The following is a 20950-nucleotide window of genomic DNA, read 5'->3' as shown; positions in this document are numbered from 1 at the left end:
GAAGTGATTGATTATTTTTGCCAATTTTGTTTTTATTTATTTCTTTGCTTTTCATTTTTTTTTATCACTTAAGTTTGTTTCTCTAAGCAATGTATTATTTAGCGGTGCTTTATTATAAACTTACATAGAAAGATTATATTTTACATGTATTCTTCTTTAGCTTACTTTATTCACTTAACATTATGTTCCTGTGTTAATACATCTGTAGTTCATTCAGATTTACTGCTCTACAGTACTCCATTGTGTGAGTGTACAGTTTATTCACTCTACTGTTGATGGACATATGGCTGCTATGCATATGCTTGTACAAGCTTTCTGGTGCCCACGTCCAAGAGTTTATTAGGCCATTTACCTAGAAATAGCATTTGTGAATCACTGGCTAAACATATCTGTGACTTTCAAGAAAATGCCAATTATTTTTTAAATTGTTGTAGTAATTTTTGTTTCCATCAGAAGTGTCTAAGAGTTACAATACTTCATATTATTGGACTTTTCAATCTTTGCCAGTTGATATAAAATGGTCTCTTAGTATGATTGAACATCTTCTGTTTATTGGTTGCTAATGTTTATTTTCTAGGGATTATATTTTTAATAGGTTTTATCCATTTTTATAAAATTCAGTTGTTTGTCTTTTACTGATTTCACTGGAGTTCTTCATATATTATAATACTAATTATGTAATTCTCAGTTACACGCATTACATATTTTCTCCTCATTTGTGGCTTGGCAAATAAAAACATTTACTTCCATCATTTTAAAACCTTTTTATTATGGGAATTTTTAACATATGTAAGAATGAAGACGATAGTACAACTAACCCCTGCATATCCATCACTCAGCTTCCACAATTGTCAGCATCTGGCCAATCTTATTTTGTCCATTTCTTGTCTTCCCGAGGAGGTCACAGACATCATGTCCTTTTTTCCGTAAATACCTCAGGATGCATGACTGATTTGATAAGAGAGTTTAAAAAGAAATAACCATCATGCTATTATCACTTGTAACAGAGTTAATAATTCCTTAACCTTCAACTTTTCCCAATTGTCTTAGAAATATCTTTTTAAAATAGGCTTGTTAGGATCAAGATCCACATGTGTTTAGTCTTTTTTGACCTCATAAGTCTAAGTCTCTTAGTGTCTTTTTTTTTTTTTTAAAGATTTTCTTTATTTATTCATGAGAGAGACAGAGAGAGAGAGAGAGAGAAGCACAGACACAGGCAGAGGGAGAAGCAGGCTCCACGCAGGGAGCCCGATGTGGGACTCGATCCTGGGTTTCCAGGATCACACCCTGGGCCGAAGGCAGGCGCCAAACCGCTGAGCCACCCGGGCTGCCCAATCTCTTAGTGTCTTATTTCATAATGTTTGATACTCCTCCTCTGCCAAAAATACTTTGTACATGTTTTGTGTTTTGTGTTTTTATTTGTGCCTTTTTTGTGTGAGTAAAATTTTTTTAAAAATATTAACTGATGTAGTTGAATATATAAATTTTTCCTACTAGTTGATGCTTTGGGGGTCTTGTTTAATAAATTCTATTCTCTACAGTTTTCTAATGACTTTAGCAGTTTTACCTTTTACTTTTAAGTCTTGAATTAACTAGGATTTAATTCTGTATGTGGTGGGAGGTTGAGATCCAGTTTTAATTTTGTCTGTGTAGAAACCTAGTTATCAGAGCCCCTGAACTTCATAGTACTGTCATCTACAGTACCAACTCTCTTATAAATCAGGTCCTCATGTATGCGTTCAATAGCCTACTTGTCACCATGATGTTCTAATTATTAAAGTTTTATAATATTTCTAGCTACCTGATTGAGTAAGTCCTCTATATTTGTTCTTCAAGATTATCTTTGCAACTCTTGGCCTTTGGTGCATCTATATACATTTTAGAATCTGCTTGCCCAGGGGCACCTGGGGGCTCAGTTGATTAAGCATCCAACTCTTGATTTTGGCTCAGATCATGATCTTAGGGTCATGAGATCAAGCCCTGTGGTGGGCTCTGTGCTGGGCAGGAAGCCTGCTTGGCATTCTCTCCCTCCCTCTGTTCCTTGCTCCCAACTTGCTCATGTGCACTCTCTCTAAAAAAAAGAATGAATCTGCTTGTCCAGTTACACACACAGACACACACACATAATTATTATTTTTATTGAAATTGCATTGAATTTGGTGAGAATTTCCTCATTGTATTATCAAATCTTCTTATTTATAAACCTGGCACATCTTTCCTATTTAAGGCCTATATTTTTTTCTTACAGCATCTTCCTATTAAATTATGATATGCCAATGTAGAAGAGAAAGAGTCTTGCACCTGAAACTAATGTAACATTGTATGTCAACTATACTTCAATTAAAAATAATAAATAAATTTTTAAAAGAAAAAGATAACCTTTGCCTCTACCTGACACCATACATAAAAATTAATTTGAGAGGAATCATGGACCTCAAGATAAAAGCTAAAACTATAAAACTCTTAGAAAAAAACAGAATAACTTTGTGATATTGGAGTAGGCAAAGATTTCTTAAGCCACAGAAAACATGAAATCTTAAAAAAAAAAAGGATCTAATTATTGGACTGACAACTTCTTCTCATGAAAAGACATTATTAGGAAAATAAATTGGCAAGCCACAAAAAAAGGTATATATAATGCACATGTATTGCAAAGAAAACAAGCAACCAAACATAAAAATGGGCAAAAATTTTGAATAGATACTTCACAAAAGGCCATTTCAATAACCAAAGGACATGGTGTTTAATATCATCATTAGTCATCAAGAAAATGCAAATCAAAACCACAGAGATCTACCACTAGGTTGGCTAACGTGGAAAAAAAGACAACTGCAAATGTTGGAAAGGACATAGAGCCTTGGAATTCTCATTTATTGTTGGAAGTATAAAATGCTATAATTATTTTGGGAAACTCTCAGTTTCCTAAAATGTTAAACATACTGAAACTTTATTCTCAGATACTTAATTCAAGAGAAATTAAAACATGTCCACAAAAAAACCTATGTAAGAATGTTCCTAGCAGCTTTATTCATAATAGCCTACAAATGGAAACAGCCCAAATCTGTCAAGAGGAGAATGGATAAACAAACTTATATATTCATACAATAGAATACTATTCAACCAAAAAAGAAACTATTGATACATAAGTAACATGGTTAAACTTTATGCTCAGTGAAAAAAAAAGCCAGGTACAAAAAGTTATGTATTTATTACATTTATATGAAATTCTAGAATAGACAAAAGGATATTGGAATAGAAATAAAATCAGTGGTTGCTTTGGGTATTGAGAGTTGACTGGGAAGGGGCACAAGGAAACTTTTCTGAGTCTTTATAGGAGTGGGTTACATGAGTATAAGCATTTGTGAAAACTGATTGAATGGATCTTATAAGAATTCAAGAGTAGTGTTTATAAAGATGGAAAGGTGATCCTCACAGATTATCAGCTAGGATTGAATATCCAGAACCGTATACACCAAATCTGTGCTTCTGATAACCATGCTCCAGACCAATGTTTTTCAACTAGGGACCATTTTGCCCCTCAGGATGCATTTGGCAACATCCAGAGACAGTTTTGATTGTTGTAACTTGAGGGGAAAAGGTATATTATTGGCATTTGATGGGTAGAAGCCATGAAGGCTGCTAAACATCCTACAATCACATGAGATTCCTCCACAGCAAAGAATTGTCTGGTCCAAAATATCACTGGTGCCAACTTGGGAGAAACCTGTTCTAGACCTGTTCTTATTATAGAAGCTGTCAGCATTAGCCAACCAGATGTTGACTATATTCATAGTCCAAATCAATTGTGGAAACTTGTCATTTGCACAAATATTTCTTCCCCAAGAGAATTTAATATCAAACATTTGCAAATATACATAATCTTAAATTTGTAGATAAAATTCCCTGTGTTAAGAGCATTTCCAAAATCAAAATTAACTGTATTATTTCAATTGATTGTGAAATTTTTAAGATGGTTTATTCTTAACTTTTTTTTCATTACATATTCAAGGAAATGACTTTGGCTATCTTCCTTTAAATAAAATAAATTAAAAAGGCCTTATTATTAGATTTGAGGAAATAAATGATAGTAATTTATTTTTCTTCCCTCTACAGAATGACAGGCAGCGAATTTTTTTCTCGTTTCCCAGAACTCTATCCCTTTCTTCTCCAACAGTTGGAAGCTGTAGCTAATACTGTGGACAGGTAAGAAAAGAATAGGGTGGGACGCAGTGAAATCAAGGAAGTGAATTACTTCATTAATTGAGATTTTTGCCTCCAGGCAACAGTTTTTAATCAACTCCTTCCTTGTAACATAGATGAATTTTTAAAAAGTGTTTAGTACATCATGTTGCCTGACTCTCTACAGATTTGTACTTGAAAAGTTATATAAAATCCTGTTTGTTTTTGTTTAGAGGTGGGGGATGAAAAGAGGGAGAGAATCTTAAGCAGGCTCCACTTCCAGCACAGAGCCCCAGGACTCGGGGCTCTTAATGACTCTGAGATCAGGTGCTAAGCTGAAATCAAGAGTGGGACACTTAAACGATTGAGCCACCATTTAGCCACCATTTTAGATGCCTCTAAAATCCTGGATTTTTTTTTTAAGATTTCATTTATTTATTCATGAGAGACACACAGAGAGAGACACACAGACACAGGCAGAGGGAGAAGCAGGCTCCATACAGGGAGCCTGACATGGGACTCGATCCCAGGTCTCCAGGATCAGGCCCTGGGCTGAAGGTGGCGCTAAACCGCTGAGCCACCCTGGCTGCCCAAAAATCCTGTTTTTATAATATATTTTTTAAATCCTTTTTTATATTGTTTTTTCAAATTTAACTCTGTTTTCAGTGAACATTTTTCAGAAATTAGCTTCTTAGAAGCACAAAAAGCATTTTCTTCCCATGATATTTAAAGATCTTTGTGTTTACCTACTGAGTTTGCTGTAACAAACAGCAGTCTTTTTTTTTTCTTACTGGCTTGTTGCAGTTGACCATTGTGAGAGTAAGCAAATAGCCGGCAAACAGGTGACCAGAAATGGCACTGGCATACCTAACCCTGCAAACACAAAATACAGCTCTTCAGAAGGCTCCCAGTCAGATCAGGGCACATAGAAAAGTTTACCATTGTCCTTTCAATCACATCCTGTATCAATAGTAGAATTTTTAGAAAGGTGTGTTGGAACATGTGCTTTTTTTTTTATTCTTCTAGCAATATTTGCACTTGATATGCACTTTATTAATAGGGAAGTAAAATAACATCAATGAATTTTATTTCTGTTTATGATACATTTCCTCACATTAGTAATTTGTACAGACAGGCTTTTCTGGCCCCAGTAAGTGACCGTTCAAGCTTTCATAAGTACATTTAGCTGTTGAAAGTTTCACATTTCATACTGTGGAACTCCTTTCTGCTGTATGAACAGCCCAAATCAAAACACAGACAAGAATTAACAGTTAGCTTTGAGAAGAGAATCGTGTGCAAAAGCCCAATCCATAAAAAAAAGCCCAATCCATAGCTTTGCCAGTAGCTCTTATTTGCATGTTAGAAATATATGAAATGAATGGAGGGAAAAACACACAAATGAAAGAATGATGTGATCATCCAGAGTGTCACTTTATATTCATAATTCTTTAATGAGAAAAATGTTTGAAGGCAGTCTCACCTCTCAAATTATAAATCTTTTGTGTACAATAATTTTTTTTCAGTGATACAGGAGAACTCAACCGTCATCCAAGCATGTTTCTCTTACTTTTGGTGTTGGGAAGACTCTACCCTTCTCCGATGGACGGCACTTACTCTGCTCTCAGCATGGCACCTTTCATTCCCTTCATTATGAGGTAGTGTGTACTTCATGGAAATAATGGGGTAGGCACGGGGGCTTTATGGAGTATTTTAACTTGTTCTTATTTTGGAAACTATGTCGTTTTTTGTTTTTGTTTAATTTTGAGAGGGGTCTTATGAAAGCATGGCCTGGGGGTTATTACCGTTGCCCCCCCAACTGGTCTCCAATGGTTCAGAGGAAAGTGCTTCTTTTGTGGGTGCAGAAGCCCATACCCACTGTTTAATTAATGTTTCTTTGGCACTCTGCCGACTAACGGATGTGTGGTGTTGATAGGAGATGCCTGCTTTTGAAAACCATAGCCTAGGTGTTTGCATCATCCCTGGGTTAAGCCTCATCAGCATGAAGCAGGCTTGGTACTGGCATTATAGCCTCCTGTCCAAGGTTTCAAGAGGACATTTGTCTCTTCACTCTGAAATCAGAGTTTGCTAGTGGGTGCAAGGGGTAGCATCCAGGTGGCAGTGCAATGTGGCACAAGTTCACTTCCTCGTCATCTTTTTTTAGCACGGAGTACCTGAGAAAAAGCCATGCAGATAGATTATACATGGAATCAGATGATAACAGGCTTTTCTGCTCTAGAGCTTATTGCTACTTCCTCTGTTACAGTTTTTGAGGTATTTCCCAACTTCTGATCACCTTTTTCATTTTCGATCAAAGTAGGCCTCTAAAAAGTATTAAAAATTTTCTTATGGAACATTTCAGAAGCCCAGTGATACTAGTCAGCTTTTACCTTTCTGCTTATGTCTCAATAAAGCAGCACTTTCATTTTTATTTATCTACCAAAAATTGAGGTAGACTTGGAGCAAAACGTTAGATACAGCAAACTCAAGAGAATGTGTTTGTTATTTATGTGGCACCCTGGGTTCCACTTCCTGGTTTCACAGAGCTGACTGATGCATTTTAATGTGAGAAACCATTAAGTACAAGATGCTGGCATGTGATTGCTGTAGCCATTTGTTTGCGCCAAGCTCAGGCTGTGGCTGTGTTATCTCTGATCACAGAGATGACTCACGCGGATCGGTTTTTGTTTCCTGATACACAAGGTTACCAGTCTCCTGTATCCAGTATTTGGTGATTCATTTTAGGAATTTGGGTTGTAAATTTTACTTTCAGGAGCATTGAAAAACTGTACTTTCACATATAACTGGAAAGAACTAAAAAATGTTTCAGAAGGTTGACGGGGTTAGGGAGAAAGGCACATGCTCAGAATCACAGAAGGACATGCTTTAGAACTCTTGTCATTCTGTGCTGAGAACATTCAATTTGTGGAAGTCTATTACTAATCAATCTGTTATGTGTTACATCATAGAAACCAGAAATTACTACATTGAAAGTATTCTTCCTGTTATTGATAGTCTACATATAATCAGAATGCTCATATTGCTAATTATATTCAGGACATTTATTATATAACAGAGATTGCACTAATATAGAAGATTTAAATAATGCCATAAAGTTATAAGCTCAAAAGGCACAAAGAGTCCATTGCATGGTCCTTCCAGGGAAATTGCCTTGGTCAGTAGTTGCTTTCTATGCGAATAAAGCATTCATAGAGTGCCACCAACAGCACAAGTGCCACAGCTGATTCCTTAGAGTGTCAATAGGCCCTGTTATTGAATGTCCATTTGTGGTATAGAACAGTGTTTCTCAAACTTTAAGAGATAAACCTATCACTTTGGGAATCTCATAAATTCAGTTTTGGAAGGTCTGGATTCGGGCCCAAGGATCTACCTTTCACACAGACTTCCAGGTAACGCTGATGCTGCTGGTCTGTAGATACACTTTGAGTACCAGTATTAAATTTGGGATATTAAATATTATCACAGCCCCTCTTTGCCCCCCACCATGTACATGGTTTTAACAAACTAGACAATAGCAGGGTCACACCTGGTACTTGATTAGGCTACTCCAGGGGTTTATAAGAAGTAGATTTTGACCCAGGAATGCAGAGAACAAGCAAGAAAGTATTCTGAGCAGAGATGTTAGTAGAAAGTACACCAGCATTTGTTGAACTTTGACTATTTTTTAGGCGCTGAACCGGCCATCTTGTTTACAATGATTCCAAGAGGACGTGTTATCACCTCCACTTTCCTGTTGAGGAAGTTGAGGTTCAGAGAGCGAGTCAGTAACAGTGCTAGAATAGGAACCCAAGAGTATAAGGGTGTCAGGGTGTTGGGTACTCTTTCCATTACACCAAAATAACCAGCTTCCTTTTGTGCAGCCAAGAGCAGTGGCTATGCTGAGTAGGCTTGTGGGCTCAAATTGATGTAATTTAGAATGAGGAGGAGCCTATCTCCAGAGTTGGTGGATCCAAGTGTAGACTGTTTTCACGATATAGAAGTCCTGTCCCCACCAGCAGTGGGATCTGCTTCTTGCTTTGCTTTTCCAGTATTGAGGAGGATGGCTTCTCTTGGGTTCACCTCTGCAGGACATTGCCTGAGGGTTAGTCTGTGACAGGTGTGGAGGGAGGCTAGTTTAGCTAAGCCCTGACTATCTTCTGTGATACAGTGGAAGGGTCCTAGACTTGAAGTTTAGTCAAAATCCCAGTTTGGGGTTTCATCAACCCAGTAGAGGGACAGCCCCGTACTACTATAAAATGTTCGCAATCACTCTGGGCAGATAAACCATAAAAATGGTGATTTTGATAAAATTGTACATATTTGATTTAAATTACTTCTGAGAAAATTCTTTGTGAAGGAAGTGAAAGATTGATCATAAAACCTGTCATTCCAGGCAATATTTTTGGTTCTAGTGATGATAAAGGTTGGGCTGTTTTGCTTGGGATAATAGCTGAAAAGATGGATGTATGCATGAGTGGTTGGGTGATGCTTTATTCTTGTAGCATTGCCAGTGTTAATTTATGTACTTGGAAGAGTCTAATCAGGATCTTGGATATTCTGAGTTTAGTTAAATAAAAATTTTTCAGCTAGTGGGAGTAGCATGAGGGTTGCTCTGACCGTGCTAAAGTGAATTGCACAAACAAAAGATTAAAAGCCCCAATAATAGCTTCTTATTTCCCTTTGATTTATGTATGCTTACCTGCCATTTCCTTCCTCTTTGTAAGATGTTTGTAGGTATTGTTTGTATTTTTGTTCCTTATCCCACATTTAGAAGTATAAATTTATATCTCTATTGATCTACTTTGTTGACTGAAATCTTAGAAGTTCTGATTTGGGTTTTCCAAAGTTATGCGTGTGTGCAGTTATGATTGTTGCATCACCTTGGAACAGAAATGATAATGTTAATCACAATGTTTTGTTTGCAAGTTTTTTTTAATCGAGTGTATTTTATGTGCCTGATGCTGTGAGGGATCCAGATTCACAGCCCTTTACCATGCAAATATGAGGTCTGCAGTTAAAGACCATTCACCCTTCAGTTCAGATACCACCAAGACTCATGCTTTAAGTGGGACCCCCAACAGGCTCCTCTGAATACACCTTGTCTAGGGCTTTCTAGAGACCGGAGTATCTCTCTACATGTACCTTTGAATTCTGTTTTACAAGAGAGTTTCAAGTGTGAATTGAAGAACTACAGGAAACCAAATATGCCCCAAACTGAGGCCACAGCATGGCATCCTGAATAAAGAAAGGCTCTGGATTTAAGAGACCAGTTCTGTCCAAGCTCTGCCACTTACTGACTGACTGACACTTGGGCAAGGCCCTCTACCCTCTCGGAACCAGTGTGGTATCACTGTGCGGGCGGGTGTCCAGCTGAGCCAGAAAGCCCTTTCTGGTGCTGCCAATAGATCTCAGCATTGGATTAATATCTTGGGAGAAACCTCTCCACTGTTTTTTATTTATTCTTTGTGTGCTTTTAAAAGGATCTCCCCAAACCCCTTGCCTTTTTGGGAGCTGATCTTTTTTTTTTTTTTTAAGATTTTATGTATTTATTCATGAGAGACACAAAAAGAGAGGCAGGAACACAGGCAGAGGGAGGAGAAGCAGGCTCCAAGCAGGGAGCCCAATGCGGGACTTGATCCCGGAAATCCGGGATCACACCCTGAGCCAAAGGCTGACACTCAACCGCTGAGGCACCCCGGTGTCCTCAGGGGCCAATCTTCATTGCAAATGACTTTCAGTATGTCTTTCCTCAAATCATTTCATTGTTTACTGTTGAGAACTTTTTGGTGAAATCTGCTCTTCTTTTCTCTGAAAAATACTGAAGTGCTAATAACAATACAATTTTAAATACGTGGCTTTGGAAATCACCCATGGGGACCTATGCTGTGGACACTTATTTGTTGAGATGTTGAAAAATCTAACCAAGAATTTTAAAAAATGGAAAATACATGTTTTGTACATTTAAAAAATATTTCATAGGATCTTTGGATTGTACCGGTCTTAAAAATGGAGGAAAGGTAGAAGGTATAAAAACTGAGTTAGGCCTTTTAAGCCTGTGATATTGAGAAATAACATTGGCCCTTGTTTTCTTGTCCTTGAAAGTTACATAATTCAAGGATTACCACATTACTCCTTTCCCAGGTTGTGGAGCTGAAGGAATTTGTTTTCCATAGTGTAGAGTTGGGGTTTTTGCAGGAGACGGTAGATGGCTTCTACCTTCACTTGCAATTGTAATACCAGGAACTCCTCTTCAAGGCTGCAGGGCACGTTTCTCTCTGCTCTGTCTTCTCAGAATCCTTGTAGATAAGTAGAGGGTAGGCTTTGCTTTACAGAGACATAAACAGGCAGAGAACAGTTGAAACATTGCTGGGAAGGAAGACTTGCCCTTCTCCCTTTCTCTTCATTTCACCCCTGGTTCATCGCTCTCTCTGAATGGCTATAACATTGGTTACTTAACCTCTTATCCTACTATTCATCACTGCTGTAACATACATAACTGTAATTTGTGTGCTTGGTGCTTTTTCTCTCCAAATAAATCTTAACCTCTTTCCATGCAGAAGCCATTCTGGGTTTTTGGTTTGTTTTTGTTCTTTGGTTCCCTTCTCTGCCTCAACCAGGTTTGGGCACAGAGACTGAATTATTAACCTAGAAATGAAAGTAATCACGAATTGAGACATAGCAGATTGGTGTATCTGTGAAGTACTTAGGGACTCCTAGTCCTCCTGTGTTAGAGCCACATTTCATATCCCACTGGTTACCCAGCTCAGCTGGGTCTTGTGTTTTACTGGCCCTTTGAGGGGTCTTGTGTTCCAGGATGAACTCTGGACATTTCCCTTTATTTTGACTTCACCTCACTGACCCTCTGTTTCCTTATCTATCAAAGTATTGAATATTGCCTAGGTCCTCTCTGGCTTCAGGAGCCTATGAGCGAAGTATTTCCTGGCTTCTGAGCCCCTTTCCCCTGACTGCTGTCCAGCAAACTGCTCTGGAGGCCCACTTCACAGCTATCCTGCTGTAGGCTTTAGTGCCAAACGAGAGGAGCCTGGATTGATAAGAATGGAAGAAGGAAGAAAGGAGGGAGATGTCATTTTTTTGCTGAAAGTCAGAGAACTATCTATATATGCAAGCCTTCCAGATTATTATGGCACAAATAGGAGGGCCCCTGTGTGCTTCAGGCTCCCAGATTGTCTAGTGGGGCTGATACTGCTTACAAAATGGCAGATAAAAGGCCCTTTGGTTTGTTTTTTAAGAAAAATTCTGTAGAGAAGAAGGGGTTGATGGTGATAGAAAGAGGGCAGACTTTTAAAACTCCTGCTTTGGCTTGTCCCAACGAGTTAGCTGGAAGGAAGGCCCTGAAGCCAGATATAGGGGAGCAGATTAAATAAATAAATAAATAAATAAATAAATAAATAAATAAATAAATAAATAAAAGAGCACTGTGTTGTCCTGTTGATGGAGGCAAATCTCTGGACCCAGGTAACTTATAGCCTCAGGTACATGTGAGCCTAGAACCATGTCAGTAATTTGGGGGAAATGTGGGCTAGCCATGTTCTGCTGGGAGCTTGGAGAAGGATTTTCAAAAGAGAAGGGGAAAGGCGTATAGGCGTATCTTACCAGTGACCAAACAATTGTATTGATACTGATTGTTTTAGACTGGATCATTCATTGTATTACTTGCAAGACCTTTACAGTTTGTTTGCTGAGGTTGAATAAAAATGAGTCCTGCCTGAGTTACCTCACTGTTTCAATGGTATTATCAGCCTGATAGATGATGACAATGTTGCTTGATTCAACATGTGAATTACTTACTTAAATGAATGCACCTAGATTGCATGCTTATCAGGTTTGTATATAACATAAATATTAATGGTGATAGAATCAAAATTCAAAATAGTCTTTTTTTTTCTTTTTTTTTTCTTTTTTTTTTTCAAAATAGTCTTTAAGCATGGGATTGACAAACACAAAATCAGGCTAGTGGCCATTCTTTCTGTGTGGCTGGGGAAGAAGGGGCTAAACTGGAGGAAGCATATACTAGAAGCTTTGGTTTTATTTCTGATGTGTTCTTAAGCTAGATTCCAGACAAGCGGTTGATTGTCATGTTATTCTATATACTCTTCTTTATTTGATATGTCTGACATTGTCCATAATTTAAAAATGAGATTCAAAATAGCCTTGGATTGATGGGCTGAGATTATCAAGATGTTGGTTAATAGAGATATGTCATACTCTGATTTTCTCAAGAAAAGTCAAGATTGTGTACATACAGGATGAGAGTTGTCTGGCTCCCTAACAGTTTTTATGAAAAAATCTTGGGAAAGAGGATTTCCTGGTGAGTCCTGAGGAAGCAGTGTGACACAGTTGCTGCTTCCAGATAGTGAAGACTATGGTTTCCCTGAACTGTGCCATCAGATTAAACCTACATCATTTGCTTATTCTGTTACTCTGCTCTGGGCTTCCCATTTTAGGAGGGTCACTGATAAACTAATATCTATCCAGAGGAGATAACCAAGATGAGGAAGCTAAACATCTGGAAATAGTTAAACTGGAAAAGACTTAGAGGCAACATGGTAATAGTCTTTACATACTTGAGAGGCTGCCATATGGCAGAAGGCACATAATTTCTTTCTTGTGCTCCCAATGGGAAAGTAAGAGATAGATTTCAGATTTTAATATAAAGAAGAATTTTGTGAAAGTTAGCATTCTCCATCAAGGGAATCAACAGATTTCCATAACACTGAGCTGCTGGTCATTGAAAGTATTCAAGGAAAACTGATCACATGCTGGGCTTTCTGCAGTGCATCTGAACTAAATGACCAACAGGGCATCTTTTTGAGATGTCTTATTTTGGAACAGCCAAACGACTCAGTTGTAAATTCTAAATGTGCAGTGAAGGACATGGTAAGCCTCTGAACCTGTAACATGTCATTTGTACATTTTTATTTATGGGCTCCTCTGTCTCCCAAAGAAAAGAAGTTGGGGTGCCATTTTTGGCATGGCCCACAAGGCTACAGTGGTCTGGTGCTACATGGTGCCCTCCAGCAGTTAATTCACTTAAATTTAGCTTCTAAGTAACTTCTATAACTTTGTCCCAGATAGTTCTGAAAACATTTTTTTGGCCTATGGGATGTTATGTCTGAAAAGCATTCCTTATTAATTTAATTATCTTTTTTTGTGGTTGCTATATTTTTTCTCTATTCCAGATGTTGGCTTAAACCACATTTGTTTTCTGACAAGTACAAGGAACATCTGAGTTTTTTTTTTTTTTTTTTACATCTGAGTTTTTTGAGAAAAGTCAGAGAGATGCTTTTCTGAAAAGTGATTAAAATAGATAACTCTTTGCTGTCCAAGCTTTCTGAATGCTCTTCATTGAACAGAGATGCTTATAGAGAGAATACAAGAGTCCTGAAGCCTAGCCCATTATAAGAAGAGATAGCTGGGAATAGGTCTTTGCCGGTGCTGTTAATGTAGAACTTGTTCCCACTTGGCCATGCTAGAGGACCAGAACCCTACCACTCCTGTGGTTACTGCTAAATTCCGTGCGCCTTTGAGATTGAGATTAAAGGTTAGGAATGTCCCTATACTATCCCTATCTGCTAGCTGTGGTTGGATGAAAGAAGGGAACTGCCATCCCATGAGTGTGTGGAAACTCTGACCTCTGGTTTCACTAGTGTGACTCTGATACCAGGTCAGGCTTTGGGCAAGATTGTCAAGGTGGGCAAGATTGTCAAGGTGCGCAAGATTGTCAAGGTGCGCATGTTCAGTTCTGCTCAGAGATTTTTCCAGCTGCTCCCTTTTCCTCCTTGTCTATAAACCAAACCTGTGCCCACTCCTTCCTTCCATATAGATGTGTAAGTGACCCTAGTTATTAGCTTCTTTGGGGCTATTTGTTGTGTTACAGACACATATGTTTTGAAGTATAGCAATGAAAGTTGGTGTTGGAGTTTGGGACCTTAACAGAGAGGAGGGAGGATCTAAAAAGCAGAGACTGGAAGGTTGTTTCCTAATGCTGGTAAAATCACAGTTCAGGTCGCTACCTACTCCATCTCCTTTTTACTGTGGTCTTGCTTTACCTAGTGCTTATTCTGGGATGCTGTGCTTACGGCCTTCTGAATTTCTGACTTTACCCAGGGGTAGCTAAGGTTCAACATGTGGAATGAAATCATGTTTCCGACATTGTGTGGCTTTTTTTGCAAAGAGTGCTGGCATAAAAGGATACTCTGTCATCTGTCACTGATTTTTATCTCTTAGTTCCTAGAGAGGGGCCTGGCCAACTTCATTTCTGGGACCAGATCTCTTTAAGACTATTTTCTAAATATGTTTTTGAGCAAAAGGAATGAGGAGTTCACCTCTTATGGAATGCATTGACAAAGCAAGCTAAAAAAACAAAACTTGTAGGGACCAGCTTTTCTTCAAGTGTTATCTGTTACTTTAACGGGCCAATTCAGGTCATGTTAGAACAAGTGATTTGATCTGCAAACAGCTTCATTCTTAGGTGAAATTTTTGACAATGATGATAATCCATGGCCTATTGATGCCATTCACTCTCAAAGTTAGAATCCAATCAGTTAATAGATTAACAAAGAAGTTGTTAAACATACATTGCATACCTAGCTAGTATTAGATCTTGGGTAGGATGCAAAGTAAAAAAAGGTCTTCATCCTTGAGGAACTTACAGTCTAGCTAGTGAGATAAAACCCATGCTTATGCACCTGATGTACTGAATTTTAACCACTGAATTGTGTGACACATACACTAAGGACCAAGGGCCTATAAACAAGGGGAAGAGCACTAGTGCTCTTGGAGAAGTTCAGGAAGTGTTCCCAAGTAGCAAGGCAGGAAAAGAATAAGAGAATTCAGGCCACTGTCTTGAGGACCTTTAGAAATTCCCCATAGTGATTAGTAGCTCACGCAAGACAAGAGAAAAGTCAGGCTATCTACTCTGTAGATGATTAGATCCAACAAGGGAAAGATTGGTAGAGTCCTATGATTCATAACTTGGAAGTCATCATAAAGAGCTTTGCTTTCACTTGAATCAAGGGTGACCCAGGAAATTCACAAAATACTTGATTTGCTGCCTAACAAGAGAAACCAATGATAGAGACTGCTAATTTTATTAAAGGATGGTATTTGTTCTAAGTTACACATTTAAGGCACATGAAAATAATAATAGTAGTAGAAAAAGTATTACAAACAGTAATATTTACATATTAAAATATTTTAATGATATCTTTCCCTAAGGAGCTTTTATTTCCTTGGTCTTAATTATTTTCTTAATAATTGTAGCCAAGGTGCTCAGCAGGCATTTTAAATGCTGAATTAAAGGCTTTGATGGTAGCAAGCCCCAAATGCCAACTGATAGGCAGTCATCTTATCCTACATGGTAGGGAATATTGTAAGATAAAAAAATGTATGTCTTTCTCTTTAGGCAGCAAATACGAATTAGGGAATAGAGTAGATGAATTATAGTAGGCTTAAAATGAGGACAGGGGAAAATAATGACCCAGCATGTTTGAAATATCTTTCCCTGACTGGCACAGTTTTTTCCTCCCTCTCCTCTGGGCCTTGACCCTTACCAGTCTATTTATAATCTTCTAGTTAAAACAAGTTGCATTAGTAACATCAGCTGCACAAGATACATTCATCCTCATATTCTTTTACTTTTTCCTTTGCATTTTATTTTCCTCACTCACCTTGAGCATTGAGACTCTTGACTGCTCATCTTGCCCCCCCCGACACCAGTTACAGATATCCCCTTCTTCGCCATTTATTCATCTTTCACTTTATTTTGTGAGTGTTCTTCGTCATCAGTTCATCTGTCCATTAAATACATTTGCTGAGGGCCTACTTCATGTCATTGCCCAAACTCTCACTTTCATCACCTCCCCTGTGCAAGAGAAAATAGAGGCCAACAGCCCTAGACTCTCCATGGAGGCACCCACTCTACCTCCCACCATAGTTCTCTCTCTTGTTTTATAGCCAGACACTTGGAAAAGGTTTTCTGTGTTTAGACTTCACTCCCTCCCCTCTTATTCATTCCTTAAACTACTGCAGCTGGGATGCTGCTGCCACCAATTCACTGCAGCTGCCCTTACAAAGGTGCAATAGGAGTGACCTAGTCCCAGAAGCCTCTGGATGCTTTTCAGCGCTCATTGTTCTTTACCTTTCTCTGGAATTTGACACTATTGCACGCTCCCTTTTTCGTGACACTCTTTCCTCTCTGGCCTTCTTTGGCCATTACATCTCTCCCCTCTGGGAGAACCCCTTCCTCCTGCTGCCTCCCAAATATTGGTGTGGCTCTTTGCCCTTCCCTCTGCCCTCTTCATTTTCACTTTGCATGCACTGTCTGGAGTTGTTCCTCACATATAGTGATGACCTAGATCTAGAACTTGTATGGGTTCATAGATTCAGTGTTCTGTTGGCCAACTTCTTCTGCGTGTCCCATAGATACCTGAGAAGTGTCTGAAAGTTGGTAATTTCAAAACAAGGCCCCAGGAATCCCTCTGCACCCTAAGACTCGGACAGCCATCTCTTAGGGCCTCATACAACATCTAACGTCGCATTCCACCTGGCCAGCTGTAGTTAGAAGACCTCTTGATAGGAAACATGTTTGAATCAGGACTCAGGATATACAAGGATCCTTCTGATGTCATTGACTGTGTTCATGTGTACTCAGTAACAAAGAAACATTGGCTTAAAATTTCATTGACTTTTAATATCCCTCCAGTAAGTTTGAAATGATTTGCCTTTTTTTTTTTGCTTTCTCTCTTACACCAGTGATGATCAGTTTGATACCTCAAGTGACAGGTGTTGGCACCTTTCTTTGGGCTCTGATTTTTTTTCCATCAAATTAGTGATAAATGATAATAATTAACAAATGTTTATTATGGGCCAGGCATTATTTTAGGACTTGACACCTACTGACTCATTTAATCATCATAACACTATGTGGTCTATAATGTTATTATCCCCATTCTACAGAGAAGCCCAGTTGGGCCATAGAAAGGTTTAGAAACGTGCCCTAGGTCATGCTGCTAAGAAATGATAAGGCTGGGATTTGAACCAGGCAGTCTGGCTCTGAAACCCAGGCTCTTTGCCACTCCCTAGCTACACCAGTACTTAACACCATAGTATGCCTTTCTACTCATCTGTTTATGATGCCACGTGGCAAGGTAGTTCTCAACATGCCAAAATTAACCTGCAATTTTAAATAACTTTGCTTCCTTGAGATCTCCTCCCTCCACCCACCTTGGGCATTGCTTTGGCAGTGGTCACATTTTCTAATCTGAAATCAGCAGATAAGGAAGAAAAAGCTTGCAGTTAAGCCCAAGTGGTTATGACAGGTTGCTAAATAAAACTGGCTCAACTGAAGTTCTGAGATTCTTGAGAAATACTACGAATTTCTTACAAAAGAAATTTTCCTTATAATAGGAAATCATGGGTCATTGCACAGTTTTAGTGTCTTAGCAAAGAGAAAATGTATCTTGAAGCCCAAGAAGCATAAAGTCTTAATGAGATTATTTGTGGACAGCTCCTTATGCATAACTTTTTAACTATTAGAGAATATATTTTTCATCTGTCTCTACCACGTTAGGTTTCCACGGTTGAAACTTTGCATAACTTTGAAAATCCTCAGAGTTGTTGAAAGAAAAAGGAAAAAACATACAGCAACAAACATGTATATAAGACTTTGACACACAGTAGCTTACTTGATCATCCTCTTTTTATTCTCTTGGAAAGAAACAGAATCTCCAGGCTATCCAGCACATGTTGAAATTTTTTAAAATTGTCAAGGTTTTCTTCTGTGGTAATTCTAAACTTATCTGGAAAAATGGCCAGTCTGAATCAGTGTTCAGACTACTGCCTATTATGAAATGAAAGTTTCATTACTCCAAACTGCATGTAGTAACTTTCGGGAACTACACCCGTGGGTGGATAACTATCATCTGGTTACTATACTGGTCCATAACCCACAGCACAGAGCCCCTGAGGTGGGTTTAAATCCCCACCCCACCCTTGCTTCTCACTTTCACATTTTTCATATGCACAGTCCCACCTCCCTCCTTCACTAACCAAAGACTCTTAGCCAAAACCTGTTGGAAAGCATACTGAGAGCTAAACCCAGCCCCCTGTTTTTTTTTTTTTTTTTTTTTTCTTTTCTTTCTTTTGTATCAGAGAATTCTTGGCCTGGGATGTTCGTGTCCTGGCCACCAGTCCCCAAGAGATGGCCACATTTCTCCTATAATTTAAATGAAAACTCTCAGTCTCAAAGGTAAACTTAAGCTGGTCCTAAGTCTAAATAACTGCAAAATTAAAATTAGGCGGGCCCACACAAATGAGATTTTTCTCTTTGGTCTCTACAATGTCCTGAGCCTTAACAAAAATATATATTTGTCTGAAGGGGTGCTGCTGTGTAAATAAGTATCTCCTTTTTTATTATTAGAATCGCAACAGGAAAAGGCTGTTTGGGTAGAAACTATGGAAATATATCTAGGTAACCAAGGAAAAGCTGAATTGTTACTGAAGGATGTGTCACACAGACAAGAAAATAATTTACAAAGCAGTGGGTAGAAAATATTTTTGAATACTAAACAAGTGAGTCCCTTAAGGCTGTCCTTTTGGGTGATGGGTATGTAGTGTGGGTTTGTTTTTTGCTTAACTGTTTATTCTATTCTCTTTTTTTTTGTTTTTGGCCAGAAGAACATTTTCCCTATAAACCAGAGTTTAAGGCTCAGCTTCTTTTCAGCTTGGATAAAAAAAAAAAAAAAAAAAAAAAAAAAAGTGAAATTCATTTAATACTATTATAACCTGCATAAGTCCAGTGAAGAGAAACTTAAGAAATGTAATTCTTGTTTTCTAGCTGAGCTCCAGTGCTATATAATTAATATAATTCAATCACTTTTGCCCACTTTTTCTTTCTGCATGATTTAAGACATCAGAATTTAATTCATAGCCACAATAAAAACCGGACTTAGGGAAAACTTGAAAAGACTAAAGAGGGATTTGCATTCTGCTGCATGGTTGAACACATCCCGAAAGTAGCAGCTTTAGAATGCCATGTCCTGATAGAAGTCCCCGCTGAAAACTGGCCAGCAGAGAAGCTTCCTAGCACTGTCCCCTTGTCTGGGCTACTGTGAACTGTCTGTCATGAGGGCCCTGAATAGAACCAAGGGGCCTCCGCAGGATTGCTTCACAGCCCAACAGAAGGGAGCAGTATCACAAGGCAAGCTGTGCTCTGGCTTTATAAGCCCCAGGCTGTGGCTTTTGGAACTCACCAGCCACCCTGGCTCAACCCTGGGTAAATATCCCTGGTTCTAAGTAGGTTGGAGAATTCAAAGCCCTGCTTTTCCCAAGTCCTTCTACCACCAATCCATGACATGTTATGAGGTCTGAGTGGAATGGCCATGTGTGGAGGGAAAATAAAGGAATGCTTTCTGCTGCTTATTAATATGAACTCCCTAGCAATCCTTTTTCCCCTTAGGAATGAAGCCACTCACAGGGCCAGATTCTGACCCCACCGTAGCCATTCACCCAGACCAGCTTTACTCCTAGAGTGGTTGAAACCTGTCTGAAATGATTTCAGAAGTCTTAAGAGGTACCTTCTATTCGCCCAATTCTCTCAGGTGCCTTTTCCATTTTGAGCTGAACTTGGAAGTTGCACAGGTAGATTTTCATTAGTTAAGTATATGGTTTCGATCCCTTCTGAAATGGAAATAACACTGTGAAGCATATTACTTTTAAGCGATTATTAGTTATTCCACAGTACGATTTAGTTTAAGTTTCCTGGGTTTTGACAGGAAGAGTAATAGAAGACATTGGATGGGTGAAGTGTTGGGAATAGGATAAGGCAGATGGGGGAAGAGGATGCAAAACTTGAAACTAAGGCAGAAAGCATGTTGCCACCTTCACACATGTGGCTTGGGCAAGGACTGTGGTGACTTCTTCCCTACTGGGATTTGCTCTCATATTTTCTATTTATGTCTCCCTTCTGGCAGGGGAAGACTTAGAGGTGTTTTTCTGGTGTTTTTGTTTTTTTGTTTTTTTTGTTTTTGTTTTTTTTTACAACTTTGACTCTTCCTTATCCTTCTAGATGTGGTTCCATTTCCTTTCCAAGATGAAAGCTGGTCTTTGTCCCTTCCCAGAATAGTTCCAGGCAGCAGAACACAGTGAATCCTTCCAGATAAAAGACCCTGCTGATAAAATACCAGATTGTTATCAGAGAAGTGAAGTGAGGGGAATTAAGTCCCTACCATTAATTACCTAGTTACAGCTCTGTTTATATCCTGTTCGTTTGGGGGCATGTTTTCCTTGGATAGTTTCTTGTCTGTGTTCTGAACTGCAGTCTGATGTTTTTAAGAATCCCAAAGGTCAGGGAATAGTGGGTTCCTTATTTTCCAAAAGGTTTAATGGCAAGGAAGAGAATATCAGAGTTTCTATCTTCAATCTGGAAGGAAATGGACAAAGGCTTGAGTTTGGTGCTTCATTCCTCACCTCAAGCATGCAAACCCTAGTGTGCTGAGTGAACTCTGACTTTGAATACTTAGCCAAGAAGTTACCTGGAAATAGAATGACATTTATCTATGTGAAAATAGGAGTATCAACCAGTGAATGACTGAGTACCTAGACATTGAGGCCAGAGTCTAAAATGTCCTAAAACAGCTTGGAAAATGTACTTTATGCCACCGAACTGTACACTTAAAAATGTGCAAATGTTGTGTTATCTCTATTTTACCACAATAAAAATAAATAAATTAATTAATTAAAAATGCTTGCTTCC

General features: G+C 38.6%; 1 protein-coding gene across 2 annotated transcripts in view; it reads left to right on the top strand.

The window, feature by feature from the left end:
* THADA (THADA armadillo repeat containing) overlaps nucleotides 1-20950 on the top strand; it is a 329408-nt gene that overhangs the window by 140841 nt on the left and 167617 nt on the right. For both annotated transcript variants that reach the window (XM_025992555.2, XM_025992556.2), the window contains exons 28-29: nucleotides 4114-4203; nucleotides 5703-5834. In XM_025992555.2, coding sequence (XP_025848340.2) covers nucleotides 4114-4203; nucleotides 5703-5834 — 222 coding nt within the window. The remainder of the gene's footprint in view (nucleotides 1-4113; nucleotides 4204-5702; nucleotides 5835-20950) is intronic.

The sequence above is a fragment of the Vulpes vulpes genome, chromosome 16 (assembly GCF_048418805.1).
Source record: "Vulpes vulpes isolate BD-2025 chromosome 16, VulVul3, whole genome shotgun sequence".
Lineage (NCBI taxonomy): Eukaryota > Metazoa > Chordata > Mammalia > Carnivora > Canidae > Vulpes > Vulpes vulpes.
The sequence above is the reverse complement of the archived record's forward strand: the minus strand, read 5'-3'. Positions and strand labels throughout refer to the sequence as shown.